The following is a 26029-nucleotide window of genomic DNA, read 5'->3' as shown; positions in this document are numbered from 1 at the left end:
ATATCCAAAATACATGAACAGCTCATGCAACTCAACATCATAAAAACAAATATTCTGATCAAAAAATGGGCAGAAGACTTGAATAGACATTCTTCCAAAGAGGACGTGCAGTTAGCCAACAGGCACACAAAAAGATGTTCAACATCACTAATCACCAGGAAAATGCAAATCAAAACCACAATGAGACATCATCTCACACCTGTCCAAATGACTACCAAAAAGAACACAAATAACAAATGTTGGTGAGGATGTAGAAAAAGAGGAACCCTCATACACTGTTGGTGGGAATGTCAACTGGTGTAGCCACTGTGGGAAACAGTCTGGAGGTTTGTCAAAAAACTAAAAATAGAACTTTCATATGACCCAGCAATTCCATTTCTGGGTATATATCTGAAAGAAATAAAGACAGTAATTCAAAAAGATACATGCACCCCAATGTCCACAGCAGCATTATTTTTAATTGCCAAGATGTGGAAGCAATCTAAGTGCCCATCAACAGATGAATGGATAAAGAAGATGTCGTGTATATAAAGGATATACCATTCAGCCATAAAAGAAGAAATTTTTGCCATTTGCAACAACATGGATGTACTTGGAGGGTATTATGCTAAATGAAATAAGTCAGATAGAGAAAGACAAATACTATAACATCACTTATATGTGGAATCTAAAAGATAAAACAAACTAGTGAATATAACAAAAAGAAACAGACTCACAGATATAGAGAACAAACTAGTGGCTACCAGTGGGGGGAGAGGGTAGAGGGTAGGGACAATATATGGGTAGGGAATTAAGAGGTACAAACTATTAGATATAAAATAAGCTACAAGGATATATTGTACAATACAGGGAACATAACCAGTATTTTATAATAACTATAAATGGAGTATAACCTTTAATAACTGTGAATCACAATATTGTACATCTGTAACTTATATAGTAGCATACATCAACTATACTTCAATAAAAAGGTTTTTAAATTTTATATTTTTCAGTTTTAGACCCTAAAAATACTTACACTTGTGCATATAATTACCTGATTAGGGTAGGACATTTTATTCAACTTTTATATTTCTATCTTCTAAGTTATTATTAACTTAACTGAGTAGTTTCTGGTAATCTAGTGGGCATATTCCCCAAAGTACAGGTTTCAAAAGCATAGGTACTAGGTCTGTTTTGTTTTCTACTGCATTACCAGCACCAGATGCATAATAGGTGCTCAATAAATACTTGGTGACTGCATGAAAGAAGCCGGAAGGGCAGAAAAAGGGAGAGAAAAGGTGACAGAGCAAAGGGGAAAAGAACATTTGTGTATCTGGATTAGCACATCTTGAGTAGGTTTTTTGAATTGTCTCACAACACTATCCTTTTTTGGAAGAAGGACCTGGGTAACACACTTTAGCTGACCTAGAATAACTTGCCACTTTGAAACTACCATTTATCTCTTGCTCCGCTATGACCTTAAATTCTGCTGATTCTCTTGCTCCTCTGTGACCTCGATGCTGCTATTAAAATTCTAAAGCGCCTAAAATCAAATTTTACTGACAAACTCCAGATGAATAACTCTACTGTTCCCTCCGCTCTCAGCCTAGGGGTTCCATATGAGCTTAGAAATACCAGTCACTTGCTTGATGTGTGGATGAAACTGCTAAGAACGTCTGTCATGTCAAAAACTTCACTGTCAGAAGATGACAAAAGTTAATTCACTACTTTGCATGTATTTCATACCTAGAAGAATACTATGAATCAGCTGTCTAGATTTCTGCCAAAAATCGACTCAGTTTTAAAACATAATTGATTTCAACTTGGTTTAGCCCAAAAGCACCAAGACATTTTAAGAAAGTGGAGAGAAAAGTAAGAGAAAACAAGTGCTGAGCAAGCAGGAAAGAGTTAAGACTGCGAGAATGTGTTATGTCATGGTCTTTCTATAAATCTTGGTCAGAGATGCCATCAGTCTTATAATTTTGTGCTAGTGACTCCTTCCCCACAAATACTAAATGTGATGCTCAATTATCTCTAAAATTGTTTCTGATGCTGTACACACTTCTACATTGCCGTAGCATCTCATCAAGATTAGAATCATTCAATCCACCAACTCATTTACTTCAAATGATGACCCAAATTCCTTCCAGGAAACTTTCTCTAAAATACTCCACCAAGAAGTCATGATTTTGCCCTTCTAACTAACATACATTCAGTTTTTACTAAAATTTGAGCAAACAGCAAGAGAACTAATTAGGCTGCATGTTCATGCAACAAAACGTCTGAGGCCAGTGTTCTTCATTATCTTGCTTCTTCATTATCATTCAGTAATATGGGGACAGTCAACAACCACTTGAGGACTATGGGAATCTGGTGACAACAGTAAATATATTCAATCTTCTGCAGGATGTTTGGAAATTCACTTTTTTTTTATTGCTCTAAACCCTCAAAGACAGTTCTTTCACCATGATTTCTAAGTATACCCTATGTTCTCGCCAAAACGCCTGAATATCAACCAATTTTGAAACAATTTCAAATACACTGGCTTGAATGAATCTGATAAGATAGAGGAATTGGAGCAATAAAGAATTTATCAAAACAGAAGATAATATCTTTCATGGCCACTTAGTCAACACAGCAAAATCAGCCTGTAGTATGAATTCTTTTTTACCAGTAAGGTGGGGGGAACTAACACTGCATAATATTCAGTATTAACATAGTTAGGATTATTTCATGTCAGTTCCTGATATGCTTAGGTTGGAAATGGATATTTTAGTACAGATTACTTTTTTAAATGATTTTTTTAAATTATGTCTTTCTCTTTACTCAAAGTAATGCTGTATAACATTTCTTGAACTCTTGGGTTTGATGTAATATATAATATATGACTTAATATACAAATGTGAAATACATCTTAATATATAAATATGAAATATACAGCCTATCACTCAAAAACACTGTCTAAATTCATTTTTCCAGTTATTGTTCTACTTTCCGATTTTAGTAACTTTGACTTCCATATCTTTCTCCACGGTTTTCTTAGTTTATTGAGAGGGTTCACCATCAAAATATAACTAATATCTATTTTCAGAAAGAATTCAGTATAACTCATTAGTTCAATCTATAACCCACACATGATATAGTGTCTCCCCTGTCTTTTGTCCCAGATTGCAAGCATGTCTTAATATATCTAGGTCAAATTTATATTTCTGTAACAGGAACCTAATGGATATTAAGGAAGTTTGTGTTTTTATGAAAAAGATGACCTAGTATCCAAATATCTTGCTTTTTTTTTTTTTTAAGTTTCCAAAGCTCAGTGGATAATACATTTTCCCAAGTTTGTGGATATTATACTTTCCAAGCCAGTTAGCCACAATTTCATTGCAAACTATATGATAATACGTGACATTTTTAAAGGACTTGTGAGTTTACCAAATGCTTTCACTACCAGGCCTTTACAACAACACTTAAAGTAGGTAAGAAGAGGTTGGGTCTCAAAGCGATCAAGTGTGTTGTCTAAAGTCTTGTAAGAAACACAATCCAGCGAGGATAGTTGTCAAGCTGAATCAGCCTCTGAACAGCCTTTCTTGCCTACTCAGCTCCAGGAAATATTTGGGGGAAACCTTAAAGGGAAGGACATCGCTTTAACTGCCTCTAACTCCAAATCAGAATTTCTAAGGGGTTATAAAGGAAATGCAAACTGCCAACAATCAATTCAGTGATTTGGGCTTCTCCAAAACATCTAGGGAAGTATTCTGATTCACAGATCTATGATGGCTCGGAATAAGAAGCACACTCTTTCACAGCGTGGAAATTTACTCCATTAGCTACCAGTAAGCCCTGGAAGGATGACACACATTAAAAAAATCAAAACAAGAAAAATCACTGAATCATTGAACAACAATTGTTTCCTTAATTATTGGTAGTTGTATAACATTTCCAAATTAGTCATCCCTATAATTCTCCCAATCGGGATCTTTTCTGGTTTCATTGCCTCTTTCTTGAAAGTGACTACTGGAATTACAGTCTAAGTCATCTAGGTGCTACTACAGGCAATGAGTAAGACCCAGACTATCACTTGCTTTGTTAATTATAACATTCCTATTAATGCCTAGATTTTTTTGGACTTCTTGTACACAAATGCATCTATGAGTTCATATTATCCTACGTTCTTTAAATATTATTTCAACTCATAATACTGTGGCACCTTTTGTAGGCCATCATTAAACCGGGCTTAAGGAAGACAAAAGTGAATTAATACAGTCCATCACTTCACAGATGCACAACTCAAAGTATATAAAAATAAAATAATTTTAATACTACAAAATAAGCGATGCACTCATGGCCTGTGCAGAATTCCAGGGAAGTACAGGGAAAGGAGAACCAAAATTGAACTGGTGGGGTTAACAAAGGCTGTAAATAGGAAATGATACTCAAAACGCACCCCAGGAAAAGAGAACAGCATTACAAAGACTGAAAGCTGTGAAACAGCAGATGTCATTCTGAGAAGCGAAAGGGATTTTTTAACAAGCTACAACTTCAGACATGTGAAGCACTGGTGGGAAAAACAACTGGAAAGGCTGAATGGAGCTAGATCAAAAAGGGTCCTTGAATGCTAGGATGTTTCAACCTGAACAATAGGAAATACAGATTTCTTGGAATATTTGAAGCATTTCTCTGACATGATCAGTTACTACCTAGACATCCCAAACACTTAAACATGATAACAGGGCAAAGGATTAGCAAGCATGAGAAACAAGCGACTCTTCACAAGTGTCTTTTGGACCCCTTTCAATGACGGACTCAGCAGAGGTAGCAGCAGCAAGGAGGGGAACAGGAGTAAAGGAGGTAACAGATTTGAAAGCCATTTACAAGGCAGCAGTTTCAGGATCCATGACTCATTAACTGTGAAGGCTGAGGGAAAAGAAGGATTATATGAATGTTCCAAAAATTTTTATAGCTTAGATGCCAAAATGGATGGTGTTAACAAAGACCACAACTGAGAAGCAGGGCCCATGGGGGATGAAGGAGTTAATCAGCATAATGAGTTCATGTTTGTATATGTTGACTTTGAGGTTCTATATTCTTATACATGCATTCTCACAGTGCAGAAGGAAAGGAAAAAAACAAAGGCAAGGAAGAAGGGGCTAAACTGGGCAGACGAACAAGGACCATATTAGAGAAAATCCTAAATAGACTAATAACCATGCTTGATTCACAAAACAAAACAAAAAAATTATCATAGGTTTTTTAAACAGGAAACTGATATGATAAAATATTTTAGAAAGGCAAATCTAGTGACAAGAGGAGAAAAAAAGATCCTAAAGGAAAGACAGCAACATAGGTTCAGAGTGACGAAAGGCAGCAGGAGTGTAGAGGAGGAAGTGGGTGAGGAAGACCACTGAGCCACCTCATCCTCCATCCCTGGACCATGTGTCAGAGGCCCTCTTCTCATCTACGTATTTTCTCTTCTATTTTAAGCCTTCAGGTATTTTCTCTACATGTGGGTGGCTCCCAAGCCCAATTCTGCATCCCTGAGATTGCTCTTAAATTCTAGTTATGTATATCCGTCTCCTTCAAGACAATCTATTTGGAAGTGTCACATACACTTTGCACTCAACATGCCCCTGTTTTCCTCCTAAACTTTGTTTTCGACCAGATCTCAGTCTGTGACATAGTCACCTCGCTGCTCAATTTATAAACCTGAAAGTAATCCTTACACCTCTCTCTCACCCACCACAGTCTTTGACAAGTCTTGTTGACTCTGACATGCAACTAAGCTAATCATTTGCAATCTCACCCAAACTACAAATACTCATTTTTTAAATCCCACTTCTACCTTTTCATATTCACTCCAACTTCTATGTCTTACCTGTCAATCACTCACTAATAGGTTTCCACAGTGAAGCCTTATGATCTGATCTGATATTAACTTTTCCCATGACAAAACCATTCAAAGCTTCCTATTACCCCTGAGACAAAGACCAAACCCTTTAGTATGAGGTAATTATTACTTGGCACCTTTTAACTTCTCCAATCTCACTACCTCTATTAGTTTTCTAATATACTATTAACAAATTTTCACAGACTTAGTGGCTTAAAGCAACACAAATTTCATATCTTAAATTCCAGAGCTCCTAAGTTTGAAATGGGTCTCTGGTGGCTGAAATCAAGGTGTTGGCAGAGCTGCGTTCCTTCTGGAAGCTCTAGAGGAGAATCAGTTCTTGCCTTTTCCAGCTTCTAGAGGCTGCCTGCATTCCTTGGCTCTTGGCCACATGACTCCAACCAGTACTTTCAGAGTCACATTCCTTGTCTGTCTCTAACTCTCCTGCTTCCACCATCCCCTTTTAAGTATCCTTGTAATTATTAGGCCTATCTGTATATTCCAGAATAATCTCTTCATCTCAAGATGTTTGACATAATCATATCCACAAAGTCTCTTTCGCTATGTAACAGAACACAACCACAGGTTCTGGGGACTAGGACACAGCCACTTTGGGGGAGCATTACTTTGCCTACAACACCTCTTCTCCCCTACTCCCCTGACTACTAGTATACTCTGCACACCAAGTGTACAAACTGGAACTCTTACATCATCAAATGTTGCCCAGAATTTCTCCCCCCAAGATCAGGTATAACTCCTTTGTCAGAAACACTATGCTCTGGTCAGACCCTTCACCTGTACACCCTCAGTCATCCTTCACAACTCTTGGAAGCATTCCATGATCTGTCAAGGAACATGCCCTTCTTAAATCCTGTAAAAGACCATCAATTTCCTTTAGAATAGGATTTACGACCTCAATCACAATTCTTATTTACTTGTCTGTCTTCCCAGACTCTAACTTCTTTGAGGACAAGTTCAGTACCTAATAGAGTTTCTATTATAAAATAGGCACTCAATATGTATTTGCTGAATGCTAACTAAAGAGACAGTCAGAGATATGTTTAAATCCTGTGAATTCCAGATTCATTCTGACCATTTCAGATGAACACTGGTGAGCTTCCTGAAACCCCATGTTCAGATGAAAATTCTGAAAATTCTGACCATTTCAGATGAACACTGGTGAGCTTCCTGAAACCCCATGTTCAGAACTACAAGAGGAGTCTTTTAGAAGTTATTTCTAGAGTAGATTCAAAAAACTCTACTGTTAGGGACATTAAAAAATGATGCTCGTGGTCTCCAACTGAAGTGACTCCAAGGACAAAAAAAGATACAGATTCATTATTTAAAAGAGAAAGTAGCATTACTAGAAAGTATTAGTATAATCATACCTTCTGAACCCATCATTACAAAATATTTCCAATGGTAAGACCACAAAACAGTGAGGCCATGATTTGAACATGAGGATCCTTTATTACTAAGAGACACACACGAAACTATAACTCATCTTTGCTGCTCTTGGGTTTATTTCTTATTAAATAGTCATCAATCAAGATTCAAGGATGTCCATGAGATTATAATGTCCCTGTATGGGCATTTCTGTTATAAGACCTTATTTCTTGGTGTGGGTTTAATATACGCCAGGTGTTATATAAATAACAGAAGGAAGAACTTAAAGTTTCATTTTCTCTAAGGCTTATACATGAATGAGGCTTTCCATTAAAAAAAATCACTTGAAGATATCTTTTTAATGTCCTTGGTCTTTCTAACTTAAGTTCTATTATTTCAATGTCATTAAAATTCTCAGCATGCATATTTAGTCTATGTAAAGTAAAGTAGAATGTAGGACAAGTCTTTTGTGGCACAATTACATTGTCCCCTTCAAGGATAATGTAGCAGAAGGTGAACACTAATTTAGTTAATATGGTAAAGAAAGATAAATGGTTCTTTTAAGAAGTAGAAACAAGCAATGCCTCTTCTTATATTTTATTTTCACCTTTGATATGGGTTAATACAGGGCAATAATTTGCAAATAAGAAATAAAAATATGACATAAGATTGCTTCACCATTTTAAAGTTAATATCAGAGAGAAATCTCATCAAAGTGTCAAATGAATTTTATGGAACCAATCAAATATAGTTCAGAGTAGTATAAAATGCAGATTAAACTGAATAAGAGAGCATCAATGTCCTTAAAAATATTTATGAAGTTTGCAAGAATATGTAACTATGTGAAACAGTGTCTTCAAATATAGAGCAATAAAAGGAGGAAATGAAAATATGAAAAAGAAACTATTAAACAAGTAGAATTGAAATGGAATGTGTCATTTCCAAAGGGATGTCATTCAGAAATCTAAACCATGCTCCACTTTAGAAACATTAAAAGCTAATATTTTTATATTATTCTAAAAACAGAATGCTAAGATCTTTTAGTTACAAAATTTTCAAATATCATATTAAGTATTTATTAAATGTCTAGATTTTCTCAAAAGTCACAGTAAATATTTACTGACTTATGCATTAGATACTGTGAGATACATAAAACGTGAGTAAAACTGTCCTTATTGCTCTCAAGGACCTTATTATCTAATGGGGATGTCAGACATATGAAATGAACAATAACAGCAGACTGAACAAAGTAAGTACTGTAACTACTGCGAAGTTCAATATGAGCCCAGAGGAGAGGACATTTTTGTGAATACATCATGAAAATCTATATTAAATAAAGTTGACTAACAATAAAATGGAAATTATACATTGTCATTAGAGGTTTTCTACCTCAGAAGTTCAATGGGCTGCAGGCTACAGGGGCAGAGGGAGGAGAGTAGTTATAAGGAAGAGGGGTCAACTGACTTGTGAGACTAGCCCAGCATGGAGGGAGGCAGAATGGGTCCCCTCTTCTCTCTGTCGTATTCTACTTCTTAGCAACTCACCTCACTCCTTACCACCTTTCACCGGCCCCTCCTGTGCTACTGACCTCTTCTGCTTTGAATTATGTAAGTTTCAACCCTGAGACTACTCAGACTTCGAATGCCTCTGTCTACTACTCTGTTGAATGCCTAGAGACTTTCCTCATTTTCTAGATCTCACTAATTTAAATTCATTGTATCCTGGGGTTTTTAGAACATCAAATATGTTTTCAATATCTGTTTCAAGATTTGAAAAGTAAGACAGACAGTCAAAGTGATCCTCCATTAAATTATTTAGAATTGATGACTTACAAAATAAAATAAAATCAATTATTGGCAACACATTGTGGGCTTTTTTTTTTCCCCAGTAAGGGGAAAGTATGAATGAAAATAATAATACTTCAACATGTTAAGGGTTTTTTTTATACTCAGTGTGTGGATTCTCTACCAATTTAACTAAATATTAAAGTATTCAGGTATACAGTTAAGTGAGATATTTGTAAATGTCACAGGTATAATCTTTTGGTATTTTGATACTTGTTTAAATTTTTAATGTATTTAATGCTAATATTATCACTATTTGATCATAAATCTGGATCCCAGGGTTTTACTATTCTATTCAGCAAAAACTGAAAATAGAGAAAAAAATTCTAGTGCAGAATGCTCTTCATTAAGTTATATTTTAATATTATGCCCTTGGCTATTATTAAAGGACACTAAAAGCAACAGCCTATGAAATCTATTTCTAAACTTTTGCAGAAATGTTGTTAAGGACATTGTTATATCCCACATCCCAAGAGAGAAATTTCCGTTAGAACTTATTGATACTAAAACTTTAAAACAAATTAATGTCCTTCCTCCTCTCTAATCATAAAACCAGTTAACTTTTTCTACAATGGCTTACAGCTAAACTTCAGGCTCAACATGGAAATTATTACAGGTCTTTAAGAAACTGCATTTCATATTTTATTTACTGTTGTTAAATTTCCATCATTACTTATTTTTTCCCTGTAACTGATCATTTGTTTCTATTTTATTTTAACATTTTTCACTGAAATATAATTTGGATATGGCTACACAAGCTCTTTGTGAAACACAGAAAAATGAAAATTGATTTTCATTTTTTTTAAATACGCCAATAAATATCTTACCTTCTTCAAGCAAATAAAAGGCTAGAAAGCCTTCAGCATTTTAGTGAGGTATGTGGTATCTATCACCAACTGTACTTCAGATGTACTTAGTTCACATTCACCCTTGCTTACAAACCTGCAGTGAGATGGCATTTCCCGTAGACAAATCCTAATCATGGTATTCTAGGCTCTCAAAAATCTGACTTTAACCTAAACTTATCAGATTACTCATCTTTTTAAATCACCTGTTTCTGTCAAGGCAACTGATCCTGCCTTCCTTAAAACAAGTCTCAGAATTTCCCATGTTTTGATTATTCCCTTACCAGAACCCCAAATAATTTCCCTATCCCTTCTGCCTAACCTCAAGACCTACTTCAAACTCATTTTTCTCTATGAATCATTCCGAGGCCATATGTTCTTCCTCTAAGTTCCTAGAGCACATATTGCTACTTTAAAAATCAATTTTAAAAGTTCCTTTACATAGGTATCTTTCAGACTGAGGCTCATAAAATCAACTTTTTGAATGCAGACTTTTAAAAAATATAATAGACTACATCACATGTAAGAAATATAAAAAGTTATTTTCTAAAATTTGTCTCAGTTAGAAACACACACATGTCAACACTCCCAGTGTCGTGTTTCCTGAGTCTCAATATACAATGCAATTTCTTTCTATGCATTGCGGGGGAAAAAAAAGTTTTAGAAACACTGTTTTATAGTAGTCTACTCAACATTATCATATAATATGATTTTAGAAAAATTTTTTAACTTTTTTATTGATTTATAATAATTTTACAATGTTGTGTCAATTCTTTATTCCTTTTTTTTTTTTTTATGAGGGAGAGGTAATTTAGTTTACTTATTTATTTGTATTTGGAGGAGGTACTGGGGATTGAACCCAGGACCTTGTGCATGCTAAGCATGCACTCTACCACTTGAGCTATACCCTCCCCTAGAAAATTTTTAACATTACAAAATTCATAATATGTTCAATGAAAAAAATTAAACTGCACTTAAGCCAAAAAATACCCATAATTCCTCCAACCCAAAATAATTATAATGTTTTGGAATATAGTCTTTCAACTTTGCTATATATATGTACATATACACTCTATTTCATTTTATGAAAATGAGGTAATTCTAAAATGGTATTTTATAAATTGCCTTTTCTACTTTAACAATATGTAACATGAACATTTTATCCTCTTAACAATCATTTTTTAATATCTCCCTGAAAAATTGTAGATGCTTGAGGGCAGGTACCATGGTTTCAATACTTTTTTTTTAACTTTGAATGAGTAGTACATTCACAGTGCTTTTAAAAAGTGGAAAATATCAAGTGTAAACTGTAAAAAGATTCCCTTACACCTCTGCTGCCAATTTCAACCCTCTCCTCAAACGTGTAACCCCTGTTACATACACATCAACATCAGTCCTAGTTTGAGTATATAAAATTTATTTATCACATAAAGGCAAATTCAGACATACAATCTTATACTCTAATACCTTCCCTATAAAGACAACATAACATAAACTCTGTATCATAGCTTAGTTCCTTTTACTAACAATGTATCTTGGAACTCGCCAATCAGTATATAGAAAGCTTTCTCATTCACAGTATTCCATTGGCTGGGTTACCATAATTGATTTAACTAGACTTCTAGTAATGACCACTTTATTTCCAATCTCTTGATATTACAAACAATGCTGAAGTGAATAACCTTGCACTAATATTGTTTCATTTAGACACAAATATAACTAAAGGATAAATTGTAGAAGCATTATTGCTAAGTCAAAGGTATATACATTTTATAATTCTTCTAGATTCTGCCATATTATTTTCTACAGAGGTTTTTCTAATTTATACTTCCATTGCCAAATTACCTAACGGTTTTTTTCTGCACATCTTTGCCAAAGAAGTGAATTATTCAGCTGTGAGTTTATGACTATTTAACAGGTGAAAAAAATAACATCTCATTATAGTTTTAATTTTCCTTTATTCTACTAAGTGAGGTAACCACCTGTCATATCTTTAAAAAATCATTTGTATTTTTAATTTTTAAACTATCCACCCATGTCCATTGTCAATTTTTCTATTTGACTGTCTTTTATTAATTTCTAGATGTTCTTTATATATTAAAGAGATTAACCCTTTGCAGCATAATTTTTCTTGATTAGATTAGCAAATATTTTAAATTGGTGTTGATCTCTTAAAAAGCAGTTATTATATGTATATATATACATTTTTTTGTTTTCCCTTTTTCTAATTCATTCCTTTATGATTGTATCTTTGTTAATTCCTTTCTTTTGCTTTCCTTTTGTTTAATTGTGGGTTTGGTTGTTTTTTTCTAATTTTTTGAATTGTACACTTAATTCATTTATTTTATTCTTTTTGTTTTATTTATGTAAGTATTTAAGGCTCTGAATTTTTCTCTATGTGCAGCTTGGGCTGCATCTCTTAAGCTGTATGTAAAAATTTTTTCTCCCCACCCAGTCCTACATTCATTGATGCAAGCAAGGAATATAGCCAAAAACTTCAGGGTGAACTCCTCCCTTTCAACAGGCATTTTTTCAGGAGCTTGGTAGGATCCATAGCAACGTGGTTCTTTGATCACTTCTTAACTTTGTATTACACAACTTCTGCCAGTATAAAGTGCTTTTAATTACCTCAACATGTATTTTGAGGTCTGTGAATTATATATAGCTCTTAGTTTTATAAAAATGCAGTTCATAGATTTTTTATTTTTGCTGTTATTGTTCTTATTCTATGGTTTTGAATAAGGAACAGGGAAAAAATGTTAAATTATCAACCATGTTCACACCAGAAATCTCTTTATACATTTTCTTGCACCTTTCCACATGTTTCCCAGAGTTTGTGTACACAGATTTCATAAATACTTTAAAATGATGGAATGATACACAACGGGCAATGTTTGTGCTATAAATACCAAATCAGATCATTCAGTCTGCATTTTAAAAAATTTCAGTAACTTATTCTTTTGGCCATTTAGGCCTCATCTGCCTAGCCCCATCTCTCTTCAAATATTTATAGGGTAGATAAGAATATGCAACTCATAACCAAAAAACTTGACTCTTCAAACTAAAAATATTATGATATTTAAGAAAGTCTGAGGTAGACTTATGCATGAAATACCTTTGAAAAATCACATAACAAATATTGGTCTCCAAAGTCTATCAATTTTTTGAATCCAACATTGCTCTTTTTCATAATATCTGCTGGTAAATTTTGAGATAAAAAATTGAGTCAGTCTATGTTATATGTTCTATGACTTTTTTTTATTTTATTAAATGGAACAACCATAAAATCCAAGTATAATTTGACTTCCCAAACTATGCTAAGTGAAAGCTAAACATTCAAATATTATCTGTATTTCCCTTAGCACAACATGCTATTATAGTTCTTGCTAGATATTTCTCCTCCAAATTCATTAGGAGGCCTTCTTTGATTACAATGTTTTTTTAAAAAGGCAGCTCTCCCCTAAACAAATACACACACACACACCACCTAAACCCTGCCTTCATCATCACACTCAGGTCATTATCTCCTTAACCTGCTTCACTTTCACAGCATTTATTACACTCTGACATAATACAGAACACTAACAAGCACAGGCTCAGTGCCATGTAAGTATTTGCTAAGTGAATAAATATTGAATCACATATATTTTTCAATTTTCTCTTTATTAAAATTTTAAATGATTTTAATAATTTAATGAAATAATTAAGGAATTAAGGAACATGGATGTAGATTTAAGGAACAGGAAGTCTCTTTAATTCTATAAAGTGTTAAATCAAAAAACACCTCAACATAACAAAAATTGTATCGTAAGCCTCTATTAATGGAAAATCATTAAACGGTAGTATTAGAAGAAGCAGCTACATTATTTAAGTTTAAGGTAAAGTAAATAGTCTTTAAGTGGTCTGAAGCTAAACAAACAAACAAAAAGTGAATGAAGTACCTAAATTAAAAGTACAGCTTTCCCCTCTTATAAACTGTTCTTTGCATTAGTCTGATCAAGAATGCTACAGCCAGGAGCCCGTCTCCTCATGACAAGTTACTTTCAGTCACAAAAAGATTTACTTTCATCTCAAAAATCTGCTTCTAATATTCTGGCATGCTATATCAAATTCTGATTAAAAAGCCACAATTACTTGATTTAAGCTGGTAGGCAAGTCATTTGTCTAAGGTTCAACTTAACAGTTCACTGCCTAACTTGCCTGAATTTAATCCTAAACTTTAACTTTCATTCAGAAAGAAAATGTTTTTAAAACAGCTAAATTTGAAGAAATATTAAACTTAACAAGACAAACTTTCAAGGCACATTTAAATGTTAAAGTTGAACTAGATGTCTTTCTTACCTATCTTACAAAGTCCTATATTTTACCTCAAATCCCAGCTCTGCCACCCAATGTTACTGTTTAATAATTTTCCTTTTATAGAAACCTACTGTTTCTGCTATGTTAAAGACTTTTTCAGTTTGACATTTTATGGAATCAAAGATACTTCCTTTCCCTTAAACCCACATTTATGTTCCTTAAAATAAACATTTTATTTTCTAAAGTCTCCAAAATCTGGACTCTATAATCCAGGCAGATAGTGGTTAAGAACATGGGCTCAAATCCCACCTCTTAATAGTTGTGTTATCTTATGCAAGTCATTCACCATTTTAAGCTTCAGTTCCTCATTCATAAAACTGTATGTGGTTAATAACAATACTTACTTCATAGGAATATCTAGCGTTAACACATATAAAAAGCTCAGAAGTACCTGGATCCTAGCAATCGCTCAATGAATTCAATTCTTCAACATTTACTGAACACCTACTATGGGCTAGTAATGTTCTAGCTACTGGGAATACAGTTTCACTGATTGTTAAATGTAATTCTGGCCCTTATGGAATTTTTGTTTCTCTTGGGAAAGACAGACAACTAAAAATGCATCACATAATATCAGGTAAACATAACCACGACAAAGAGAAAGCAAGGAGAAGAGAGGAACATAAGGGGTGAGGTGCTGTTTCACACATGGTAGTCAGAAAAGGCCTCTCTGATGAAGTGACATTTGAATAGACACTGAACTCAGTAAAGAGCAGGCCCTGTGCATCCCAATGTCTTTGGTAATGTAAGGATGATGATCATGAGGGATCAATTACCCATTTACAACATGCCTTTCATCTCCCATATCTTTACACAGGCTTTGGGAAGTAGTGCAGGAGAAATCAGCCAGTGGAGGGTCAGGCAACTGCTAGCTTTATTATCATGAGAACATTAAATAATTTCTCTAATTTAGATTGTCTAGTTTCCTGTATGCCTGGAGATAAAGAAGAGACTGCTGTGGCCACCATGTCCTCTAGTTATGTATGGATGTTATACTTCCATTTTTATGGGTTAGAAACAAATAAATGGAGAAAAGTAAGTTGCTATTAACAGAAATTATACTGAGACCAAAGTAGTATTCTTTACACAGGTTAAAAATGAAGTTCAGCAAGGTGGAAATTAGATATTTAACAGCACGTTATATGGTCAAAGATATTGACTCTACACAAATTAAATCAAGGAATAGATACCAGTTATAAGCATACAAAAAACTTCCCAAAGGAAAACACGTAACAGATAATACCCCCATAATGAAATCCATATCAATTTGTTCTCCAGTCATAATTGAAAATTACCTACTTTCACAACCTCTGCTTTGTGATTTTCTTTTGAAAAAGTGATACGATTCTTTAAATCAAGTGCATAACAATATTTACTACAAACTGAGATAATGATTTGCGTATTTCAAGTATCAGTACTTTAGATCAGGTTAATAGTCAGCTAGATAAACTTCAAATTTCTACCTCATAAAACAATCATATGTAGCCCCTTAATTTTGTATAGCTTTCAGTTTACAGTTATTTTCATGGCTAGTGCTATAAAATGATAGGATAATCAGCTCCACGGCCAGTATTGGGGGTTTGGGAGAAAGAGAATAATTGGCCGTGTAACCGTCCAGAGAATCTACTCCATTCATCAAGGCTCGTTTCATGGAAAATTTTATACTGTGAGGACTACTGCTTTATTTGCAATTATATACTCCTATACAAGCCCACATGAGCATTTTTATGTGTCTCTTTTATGGCTTTGATCTCTCAATTTAGACCTGGTTAAGCAAGGAGATGTGCAAATATTTAGTTAGCCTGTGAAATGAGATATGAGTATCTCTGAAAACCACGTTCTGTATCTCATTAACTTAACACGGTAAAAAGTATCTTCACTGTAGTGAATTTTATTTCATACTAGGATATACTGAAATTGAGTTCACACTTCCACATGTACAACAATTAAGTATACAAAACTCCTGTCACTTAGAGTGCTGGAGAGAGGGCAGTGGTGAAGAGATGTCCAAGATAGCCCTAGGTTTATGGTTTGAGCAGTTGGGTATATGGTGGTACCATTTACTAAAATAGAACAAATTTTGTGGTTAAAAATAATAAACTCAGTTTTAGGTGAAAAGTAGAAAATATTTAGATTTGAGAAAGATATAAAACTGAGCTAGAAATATAATTTGCTAGTCACTGACACATTAATAGTAAATGAAGCCATGAAAATAGATGAGCTGAACTAAAGAAAAGGGCTCTTAGAATTCTGCAAAACAATGGAAATTATTACTCATTGATGAAAGAGAAAACATTGATACTTTTTTTTTTTACTAAAGAAAAAATATGACAGCTTGTTCTAGATTAAAGGAGAAATTTTATAGGGTTTTCTGCAATTAAAATGAAAAAAGGGGGAATGGAAAAATGCTAACAAAGAATGAGCTGTTCTCATAATTCTAGAAAATAATGCAAGGAGGCCAATTCGTTAGCCTCAGAATTTAGTGTTTAGCAACTGACTGTTAAAATCTTCTGTGAGAAGAATGTTAAAGTTCAGCCCCTCAATAAAGACTGAATAATATAGGTACCGACACTGACATTATGTTCTAGACTTACAAAGGGAAATATAGTAATTGTTTTTTAAATTAGCTCAGCTAATTTGGATTATATACTAGCATTCTTGGGAATAACAATTGCTTTATATTAAAAGTCATTCCTAGATATGAAAAACTCAAATCAGCAAGTATTAACCTACCAGGTTTGATGACTTTCCTATCACTGTACTATTCTTATTAGAGGGCTCCCAAGGAAAAGACTCATACTGACCCCAGCCTAATTCCTGGAATATTCAAAGCGCTTAGAAGCTAACCCAGCTGTACTGTATCTCTGAGTCCAGGTCTCACAGTTTTTACCTTAAAAACACAAACCTTCCTCATATCCATTCCCTACCTCACAAATCTCTTTAAAACCACATGAAAGCAATCTGTTCTATGATAGATGTGAGAGGTAAAAATGACCTAGAACAATCTCTCACCCAGCTACCTGGCTCTACACAGCGAAGTTACGATTTACTGCCTTTGAGGAGAACGGGATAGTTTTTAAAAGTTCCAGTGTCTTAAAATAAATATTAAACTTGACACTTCAAATTAAAATTCTAATTTACTCATGAGTGCTGGACATTTTCTTTGAGTTCTACATCTCAGAATTTTTTATTAACTGAATCTTTCAAACTCTGAACCTTATAGTGTGAAAGAAAGCTTCAAATACTCCAAGAAAACATGGGAAGGAAAACAAAAAAAAAAACAGGCTATCTGTAACCTAGCAATCACTGAATAAAGGCAACACATCTCCCATCTTAATAAAACCAAGGAAATTCTATGCTTCAATCATACTAGTATTAATGGTAATCACAATGCCCTTTTGTTTCCAAACTCTATAAATAATCTGAGAACTTTATTTACTGTGGAAATAACTTATAAAGCAGTCTTTAAAAAAGAAAGTGTATATATGCACCTACCTTAGGAATAGGATTCAGCAGAACTACACCTGATTTTTTAGTGATGACCTGTTTTGTTGTATAGTGATGGTCTATAAGTTGAGGGATGTTTGAAAACCCAGTGCCTTCAAATCGATATAAATTCTGAAGAAAGAACAACAAAGTAGAATAAAGTACATTAAATATGAAGACATTGCTTCAGCACCACTACAGTCATCAATAAATTAAGTTCCATTTAAGAAAAATGATCACTGTACAATAATGTGAAGCTACTCAACACTATCGAACTATACACTTAAAAATGGTTAAGATGGTAAAAATGAAAGTAGATAAATTCCAGCGTGCTGAAAAATGTACCTTTGCATCAAGAAATTAATTTTCATAATGACTGAATATAATTATAATTGTTAAAAAGGAAGAAAAAGAAAAACTTAAAAACAGACCTGGAATGCACTTTGCTAAAATGATAACCAAAGGAAATAAAGCAAGGATACATTTAAGTTAAAGAACAAGAAATATGTGTATATATGTTTGCATATATGTTTCATTAGATAAAATTTTCAAAATCAAAAATCATGTCAAAAGTTTGAGGAAGTATATCCAATGTAATAATATATTTTAACAATACCTCTGATGATCATTTATTTCCTTTTTATCAACATAGTATTAATTGATTTTTCTATACTAGGGTTATTCACATGTTATTCTTTCACCAAAACCACTCAGTCATTCACACACCTTTGATAAACAAATAAAATGCAGCAACAACAAAACTGCACATATCAGCATGGTCAAAACTTAGCACTTCTTGATCTCATAAAGTTTCAGGTGAGTCACATTTTCCCAAACTCTGCCAAGAACCCTTATCTTTGTCTTCATATTTCATATAGGCATGCAAGTTGGCGGTTATCATATGGATAAATAGATGGCAATAAATTTGTCAAGGAAAAAACATCTTATTGGGCAAATTTTTCAATGCAACGGGCGTTATAATACAGTGTACTGTAATAACGGCATCCATCTGATTGGTCACTAAGAGTGCATCTGTACATATACTGGTGATGCGTACAGACACTGATACGTGTTTGAGCCATTTTAAGAAAACTCTTAAGAAATAAAAATTTCAAAACTCTCAAAATTTGGATATTATTTACATTACTGGAAAATTATTTTCCCAGTTAAAAGATAAAACACTCAAAGCTCCTTTGCTACAGTATAAAACTAGATTCAATTTACCAGAATTCAATTTATATACAACTTCTTAAATGAGTATTTCTGTTTCATCAAGTGAGGGACAAACATGCATTAGTTTACTTTAACACTTAACTATATAGTTCAACTTAGGCAGTTTGTGTTAGGGTCAATTCAAGGCAGTCGTTAATAAATTGATTAAGGAATTTTTGCACATAAGGGCCAGACCTACTATGATATGTTAGCAAAGAGGCTTAAGAATAATTCACACTGATGACAGTACTGTATTTCTAGAGGTGCAAGGCACTGAGCAAGTCCTCTCAATGTCTCAGTTTATTCACTGAAACAGAAATAATATCTGGACCTCCGCACAGAGTGTGAGGCTTGAGTGTTAGCATGCAAACCACTGCTTAGTATATGGCACATGCTACACACTCAATTATGTATCATTATACAAATAATAAACCTTGGATTACAAAAATAATTCCAAATCTGAATATGTGATAAAAAAACATTTTCAAAGAACACTTCAAAAGTGTAAATTACATTTCTCAAGGAATAATGATTATCTGTAAATAATCAAATATCCTAGAAAGCATTCTTATATGAAATTAAGAAATGAAGAAATATAAAAAGTTACAGAGGTATAAATGTAATAATAACAATAACAATATTTCAGTCAAACATATGGTACTATATACTTAAAGTTCCTGCGAGTAGATCTTAAGCAGTCTCACCAGAAAGAAGAAAAAAAAAATGTTAACTACGTGAGGTGATGTGTTAATTATCTTGATCTTGGAAACCATTTTACAATGTATATCAAATTATCATGTTGTACACTTTACACTTTAGATTACACTATTATAATTGTTATTTATTCCTCAATAAAGTTTATATATATATACATAGAGAGAAAGGGAGAGAGAGAAAGTTTCTCTCTTTGTCTTCCTTCAGTCTACTCTTAACACAGAGCCAGGAGATCCTGTTATAACAGACCATTCCACTACTGTGCTCAAAATTCTCATTTCCATCAGAATAAAAGCCAAAGTCTTTACTATGGTCTGCAAGGCTCTCCACTCTGTCCTCTAACCTATTTTCCACCTTACCTCTTACCAAATCCCCCACCCCACCTGCTTTCCCCTTCAGCCACACATTTCCCTCTTGTTTTATACACACCACACATTCCTTCCTCAGGGAGTTTACATTTGCTGCTTGAAATAGTTCTTCAAATGACCATTTGGGTAATGGCTCCCTTACTTCCTTCCAGTCTTTCATCAAATGTCACTTATTCAGTGACATCTACTCTGGCCATTATACATAATATTTAATATCCACTTTCTCATGCCAACTAAATTTTTTACTGCCTTTTCCTTACTGAATTTTTCTTCGTAGAATTGATCACTATTTAACATCATATATATTTTACTTGATCAAAGACTTAAACATAAGACAAGATACAATAAACCTCCTAGAGGAAAACATAGGCAAAACATTATCTGACATACATCTCAAAAATTTTCTCCTAGAAGAAATAAAAGCAAGAACAAACAAATGGGACCTAATGAAACTTACAAGCTTCTGCACAGCAAAGGAAACCATACGTAAAACAAAAAGACAACCTACGGAATGGGAGAAAAATTTTGCAAATGAAACCGACAAAGGCTTGATCTCCAGAATATATAAGCAGTTCATACGACTCAATAAGAAAAAAATAAACAACCCAATCCAAAAATGGGCAGAAGACCTAAACAAGCAATTCTCCAAGGAAGACATACAAATGATCAAAAGGCACATGAAAAAATGCTCAATATCACTAATTATCAGAGAAATGCAAATCAAAACTACAATGAGGTATCACCTCACACCAGTCAGAATAGCCGTCATTCAAAAATCCACAAATGACAAATGCTGGAGAGGCTGTGGAGAAAGGGGAACCCTCCTACACTGTTGGTGGGAATGCAGTTTGTTGCAGCCACTGTGGAAAACAGTGTGGAGATTCCTCAAAAGACTAGGAATAGACTTACCATATGACCCAGGAATCCCACTCCTGGGCTTGTAACCAGAAGGAACCCTACTTCAGGATGACACCTGCACCCCAATGTTCATGGTAGCACTATTTACAATAGCCAAGACATGGAAACAGCCTAAATGTCCATCAATAGGTGACTGGATAAAGAAGATGTGGTATATTTATACAATGGAATACTACTCAGCCATAAAAACCAACAACATAACGCCATTTGCAGCAACATGGATGCTCCTGGAGAATGTCATTCTAAGTGAAGTAAGCCAGAAAGAGAAAGAAAAATGCCATATGAGATCGCTCATATGTGGAATCTAAAAAACAAAAACAAAAACAAACAAACAAAAAAACAAAGCATAAATACAAAACAGAAATAGACTCACAGGCATAGAATACAAACTTGTGGTTGCCAAGGGGGCAGAGAGTGGGAAGGGATAGACTGGGATTTCAAAATTGTAGAATAGATAAACAAGATTATACTGTATAGCACAGGGAAATATACACAAAATCTTATGGTAGCTCACAGAGAAAAAAATGTGACAATGAATATATATGTTCATGTATAACTGAAAAATTGTGCTGAACACTGGAATTTGACACAACATTGTAGAATTATTATAAATCAATAAAAAACGTTAAAGAAAAAACAAAAACAAAACAAAAAAATATATATATATATATATTTTACTTATTTATCTTTTTTATTGCCTGTCTCCTCTTCTAGAATGTAAGTTCACAAGGTGATAAATTTTTACATTTGTTTTGTTCATCAGAGTATCCCCATGGTGAAAAACAGTGCCTGGCATATATTGTGGATAAATAAACACATGTGAATCAATGAAATGCAGTGCATATAAAACAACTGTAAAGTTAAAGGGACAAGGAGGACAACTCAACATAGAAATGAATACTGGAAAGTTCACACACTCAAGAAACCCCCGGCACAATGTTTAATAAAAAGTAAGCAATGAGATGGAGTTCACACAGAATGAAATTTCAAATCAGCCTCTAGTGTCATAATGTCTTACATAAATTTCTAATATGTTTCCTACAACTAGACAAGTAGGGAATAAAATAATGGGGAATTTTCAGCATCCCTTTCTTAATTTAGAAACATATCTAGTTTTGAATCTAAAGATAGTTTTCTGTCATTGACACAGTAATCACCATCGACTAATACAGTGAGTGGTACAAGCAGCAGTATTTCCTTCCTGGACCAAAAAAAGGAACCGATTCCAAGCAATTATATTTTTTTAAGTCATGTGCAAAACCAATTAACTCACTTTCTTAAAGATGAAGATAAAGTATTGAATCTAAAAATGATGCTGAGACTGGTTTGCTTATACAGTTCATATAAGCAACTAAAAAGTCAAGAATAGTACATATATGGAACCCTCATGCACTACTGGTGAAGATGTAAACTGCTACAGCCACTATGGAAGACAGTATGGAGTTTCCTCAAAAAATTAAAAACAGAACGACCATATGATCTGACAATTTCACTTTTCAGTATTATTCTGAAGAAAACAAAAACACTAATTAGAAAAGATATAGGCACCCCTATGTTTAATGCAGCATTATTTACAAAAGCCAAGATATGGAAGCAACCTAAGAGTCCATCAGTAGGGGAATGGATAAAGAGGATATGTGTGTGTCTACACAAACACACACACACACACACACACACACAGGAATATTACTCAGCCATAAAGAGAATGAAATCTTGCCATTTCTGACAACGCAGATGGACCTAGAGAGTATTATGTTAAGTGAAATAAGTCACAGCAAGACAAATACCATATGAGGAATCTAAAAAACAAAACAAAAAACATAACAAAATAGAAACAGACTTACAGATACAGAGAACAAGCTGGTGGCTGACAGAGGGGAGGGGGGAGGGGAGAAAGAAATAGGTAACAGAGATTAAGAGGTATGAATTTCTAGTCATAAAATAAATGTCACAAGGATGTAATATACAGCATAGGGAATATAGTCATAAAACTGTAATAACTTTGTATGGTAACTAGATGTATTGCGATGATCATTTTGCAGTGTATAAAAATATCTAATCACTTTGATGTACATCTGAAACAAATATAATATTGTAAGTCAATTATACTTCAATTAAAAAACAAGAATATTACATTCACCAAGGCTATTGAGGACTTGTTTCTTGATACACTCAAAATTCTGAATATTATATTTGACCTTGTACAGATCTGTGTAAATTTCTTATAGTTCAGATGACTTGAGGCTGGATTCACATATACATGGATTCTTTTTTAAGTTCTTCTACATGGTTTTAACAATAATACGACAGAGAATTCAGGTTAACTTTTAAATATGAGACTTCTCTTTGGAGCTACTAATGATCTCTTAGGTTAATTCCAGAAGAAGCAATAAAAAATAATAGCATAGAATACATTTCTACAAATTCCTATAAAGATCATTTGTTGATTGTCATTTGCATTACATGTTAAATATCATGCAATATGTCATTAAAAAATAAGGAGCAAAGGGGGAGGGTATAGCTCAGTGGTAAAGTGCATTCTCAGCATGCCTGAGGTTCTGGGTTCAATTCCCAGTACCTCCATTAAAATACATATATAAATCTAATTACCTCCCCCTGAAAAAAAAGTAAAAAAGAAAAAAAAGAAGTATAAATTTAAAATGCACAATTCAATTTTTGTAAAATAAAAACTATATAGATACATTCCAATTAAAATTAGAATATATTCTAAAAATTTCAAAGAATAAACACTGAGCCCTTAAGGGGGTGTTACTGTGAAACACACATTCCATGATACATATTTCTGAATTCTTATTATGAGTGGGCATTACTTTTGTTTTTTAAACATTTACTATATCTAGAATCTCTTCCAGACCTATCACTGTGCTACTGAAGAATCAATCAGGCATATAAATGAAAAACATGTAAGAAGCAGAATCAGATTTTGTTGCTACACGTATTTCCAGAGGGCTATTATTATGCAAGGAAGTCAGACAGAACAGAATAAACACACAAAAATGAGAAGGGGATTCAATAAATATGTAATTTGAAATAATATGCCTGAGTAGATCTCCTAAACAAAAATTGAGGATAAATACGCTTAGGAAAAAAAGAAAAATCATTTCTGAAAGAGGCTAAGTAAGCGGAATAAAAACAAAAAGCTAATTCACCCCTTTTTGGGGTAACACATGAAAATGAAACTATTAAACATAAACATTAGCTTTCTCAAATAAAAAGGGCACACTGAATAGTTATATAACTAATTAAACCAGCACACAGTCAGAATTGTTGGGGTATCTGAAGAATAATATTAATAAGATTCTGATATGGCTTCTCCTACTTAACTGTATTCATTCTTCAGTTATTGTCTCACACTTAAACCTTCCTTAAGTTTCACAGTTAAAAGCTTTTACAGCACTGTGGATCTTTACAGCACTTAACTGCAGTATATTGTGTGTATGATTTGTGAATGACTGTGACTATAAGCTCCATCATTATATCTAGCGGCCTTAAAAGTACTCACTAAATTAGAATTTCCTGGAAATTAATAAGGTTTTGAAATGGTTTTGTTTATTGTTAAGAAGGAAGTCTCCTAAGTCCCTAACTGTGTGTCAGGGCACAGAAAATGTTATCTTATGATGGTTTCATTTTGACATGAAGGTATTCATTGCCTTCTCTTGAATCCTTGGATGGCTGGAGCAGAACAGTTAAAATGATCTTAAGCGTACAAGAATAAGGCCACAAACCTGGAATTAACTGTCATCCAAACAAGTTTTGGGTCTCTATTTATTTTCACTTAATCTTCCTTAAGACCCACAGTATGAATGTAAAAGGTAGTTCAACGAGCCTAAAGATGGTGGCAATAAAACAAAGTAAACCTGTCTGGTACATTCAGAGACTATATCCGTCAGCTCAAAGTGGAACTTAGCACATGATAGACATCCAATAACTATCTGTTGAATGAACTGATGATTTAATACACTGAGCTACCCAATTTCACATAGTAATTATTCACAAACTCCACTTTTGTGTAATTTTTGTTTTATTGGCCTGTTATCCCTGGGCCTTATAGAGTACTTGTTCATTTAGTATTTCCTGAATGAATGAATGAATGGATGAATAAAAAAATTAAAAATGATATGCTATTACATAGAGGATTTTTCCTCAAGTTTTATTTTTAAACATTTATGTTGTTATTTTTAAATTCATCACCAGATATTAACTCAAATTTCTGGCTCAATCATCCCTAATTCTAACTCTGTTCATGAAGTCTGTTAATGTCTCATCTACCTGGTTTCAAGCTCACTGAGAAGGCCACCATTTTCAGTTTCACCTCCCTACTCTGCATAACACGATACTCTGCATTAGTGTGTTTTTAGCAAACATGTGCCAGATAAATAGAGAAATAGGAATTGGTACTTTCCTATTAGTAATGGCATAAAAAGTTCTTTTTGGAGTACCTTTGTTTTATCACGTGTATTCTTGTTTATCATATACAAAAGCAAGGATTTGATTATATATTAACTAATCAAATGGAACAATACTATTGGAATCTCTAAAAAATCTATCAACATTTATGACACAAAATAAACAGTTTTAGGTACAAACTCTGACTATGGCTTTTTATCAAGCACCATAAACAGGTTAGAGTAAAGAACATTAAAATTACACTAAGATTCAGATACTTAGATAGGCTTAATATATCTGGCTTTATGAAATCAATATAATTAATGTCCAGTAAAAAGTACAACTCTTTTTGCTTGAATTAGCTAAAACAACAGAGAGATATTCTCTTCTGGAGTACTGAAAAAACTGAAAGTGTCTGCGTTTATGTTGATCAGTCATAATGTTCACTGCGTGCAGTTTTACACCATGTTAAAAAAAAATCTGTGAGATGCACATAGAAACAAAGCTTCAAAATAACTGGCAAACTAGACTCTCGCTGACAGAGGCAATGTTGCTAAAAATAACTGTGATCAATGGATACCTCAAACCTAAATATATAAATTCTAAAACACTTTATTACTATTT

General features: G+C 33.6%; 1 protein-coding gene across 10 annotated transcripts in view; it reads right to left on the bottom strand.

Moving 5' to 3' along the window:
• FER (FER tyrosine kinase) overlaps positions 1-26029 on the bottom strand; it is a 367832-nt gene that overhangs the window by 176865 nt on the left and 164938 nt on the right. For all 10 annotated transcript variants that reach the window (XR_004318629.1, XM_032476468.1, XM_032476472.1 and 7 more), the window contains one exon: positions 17796-17918. Coding sequence is in view for 9 of the 10 variants with exons in the window: in XM_032476468.1 (XP_032332359.1) it covers positions 17796-17918 (123 nt within the window). In the remaining variant the exon portion in view is untranslated. The remainder of the gene's footprint in view (positions 1-17795; positions 17919-26029) is intronic.

The sequence above is a fragment of the Camelus ferus genome, chromosome 3 (genome assembly GCF_009834535.1).
Source record: "Camelus ferus isolate YT-003-E chromosome 3, BCGSAC_Cfer_1.0, whole genome shotgun sequence".
Taxonomy (NCBI): Eukaryota; Metazoa; Chordata; class Mammalia; order Artiodactyla; family Camelidae; genus Camelus; species Camelus ferus.
The sequence above is the reverse complement of the archived record's forward strand: the minus strand, read 5'-3'. Positions and strand labels throughout refer to the sequence as shown.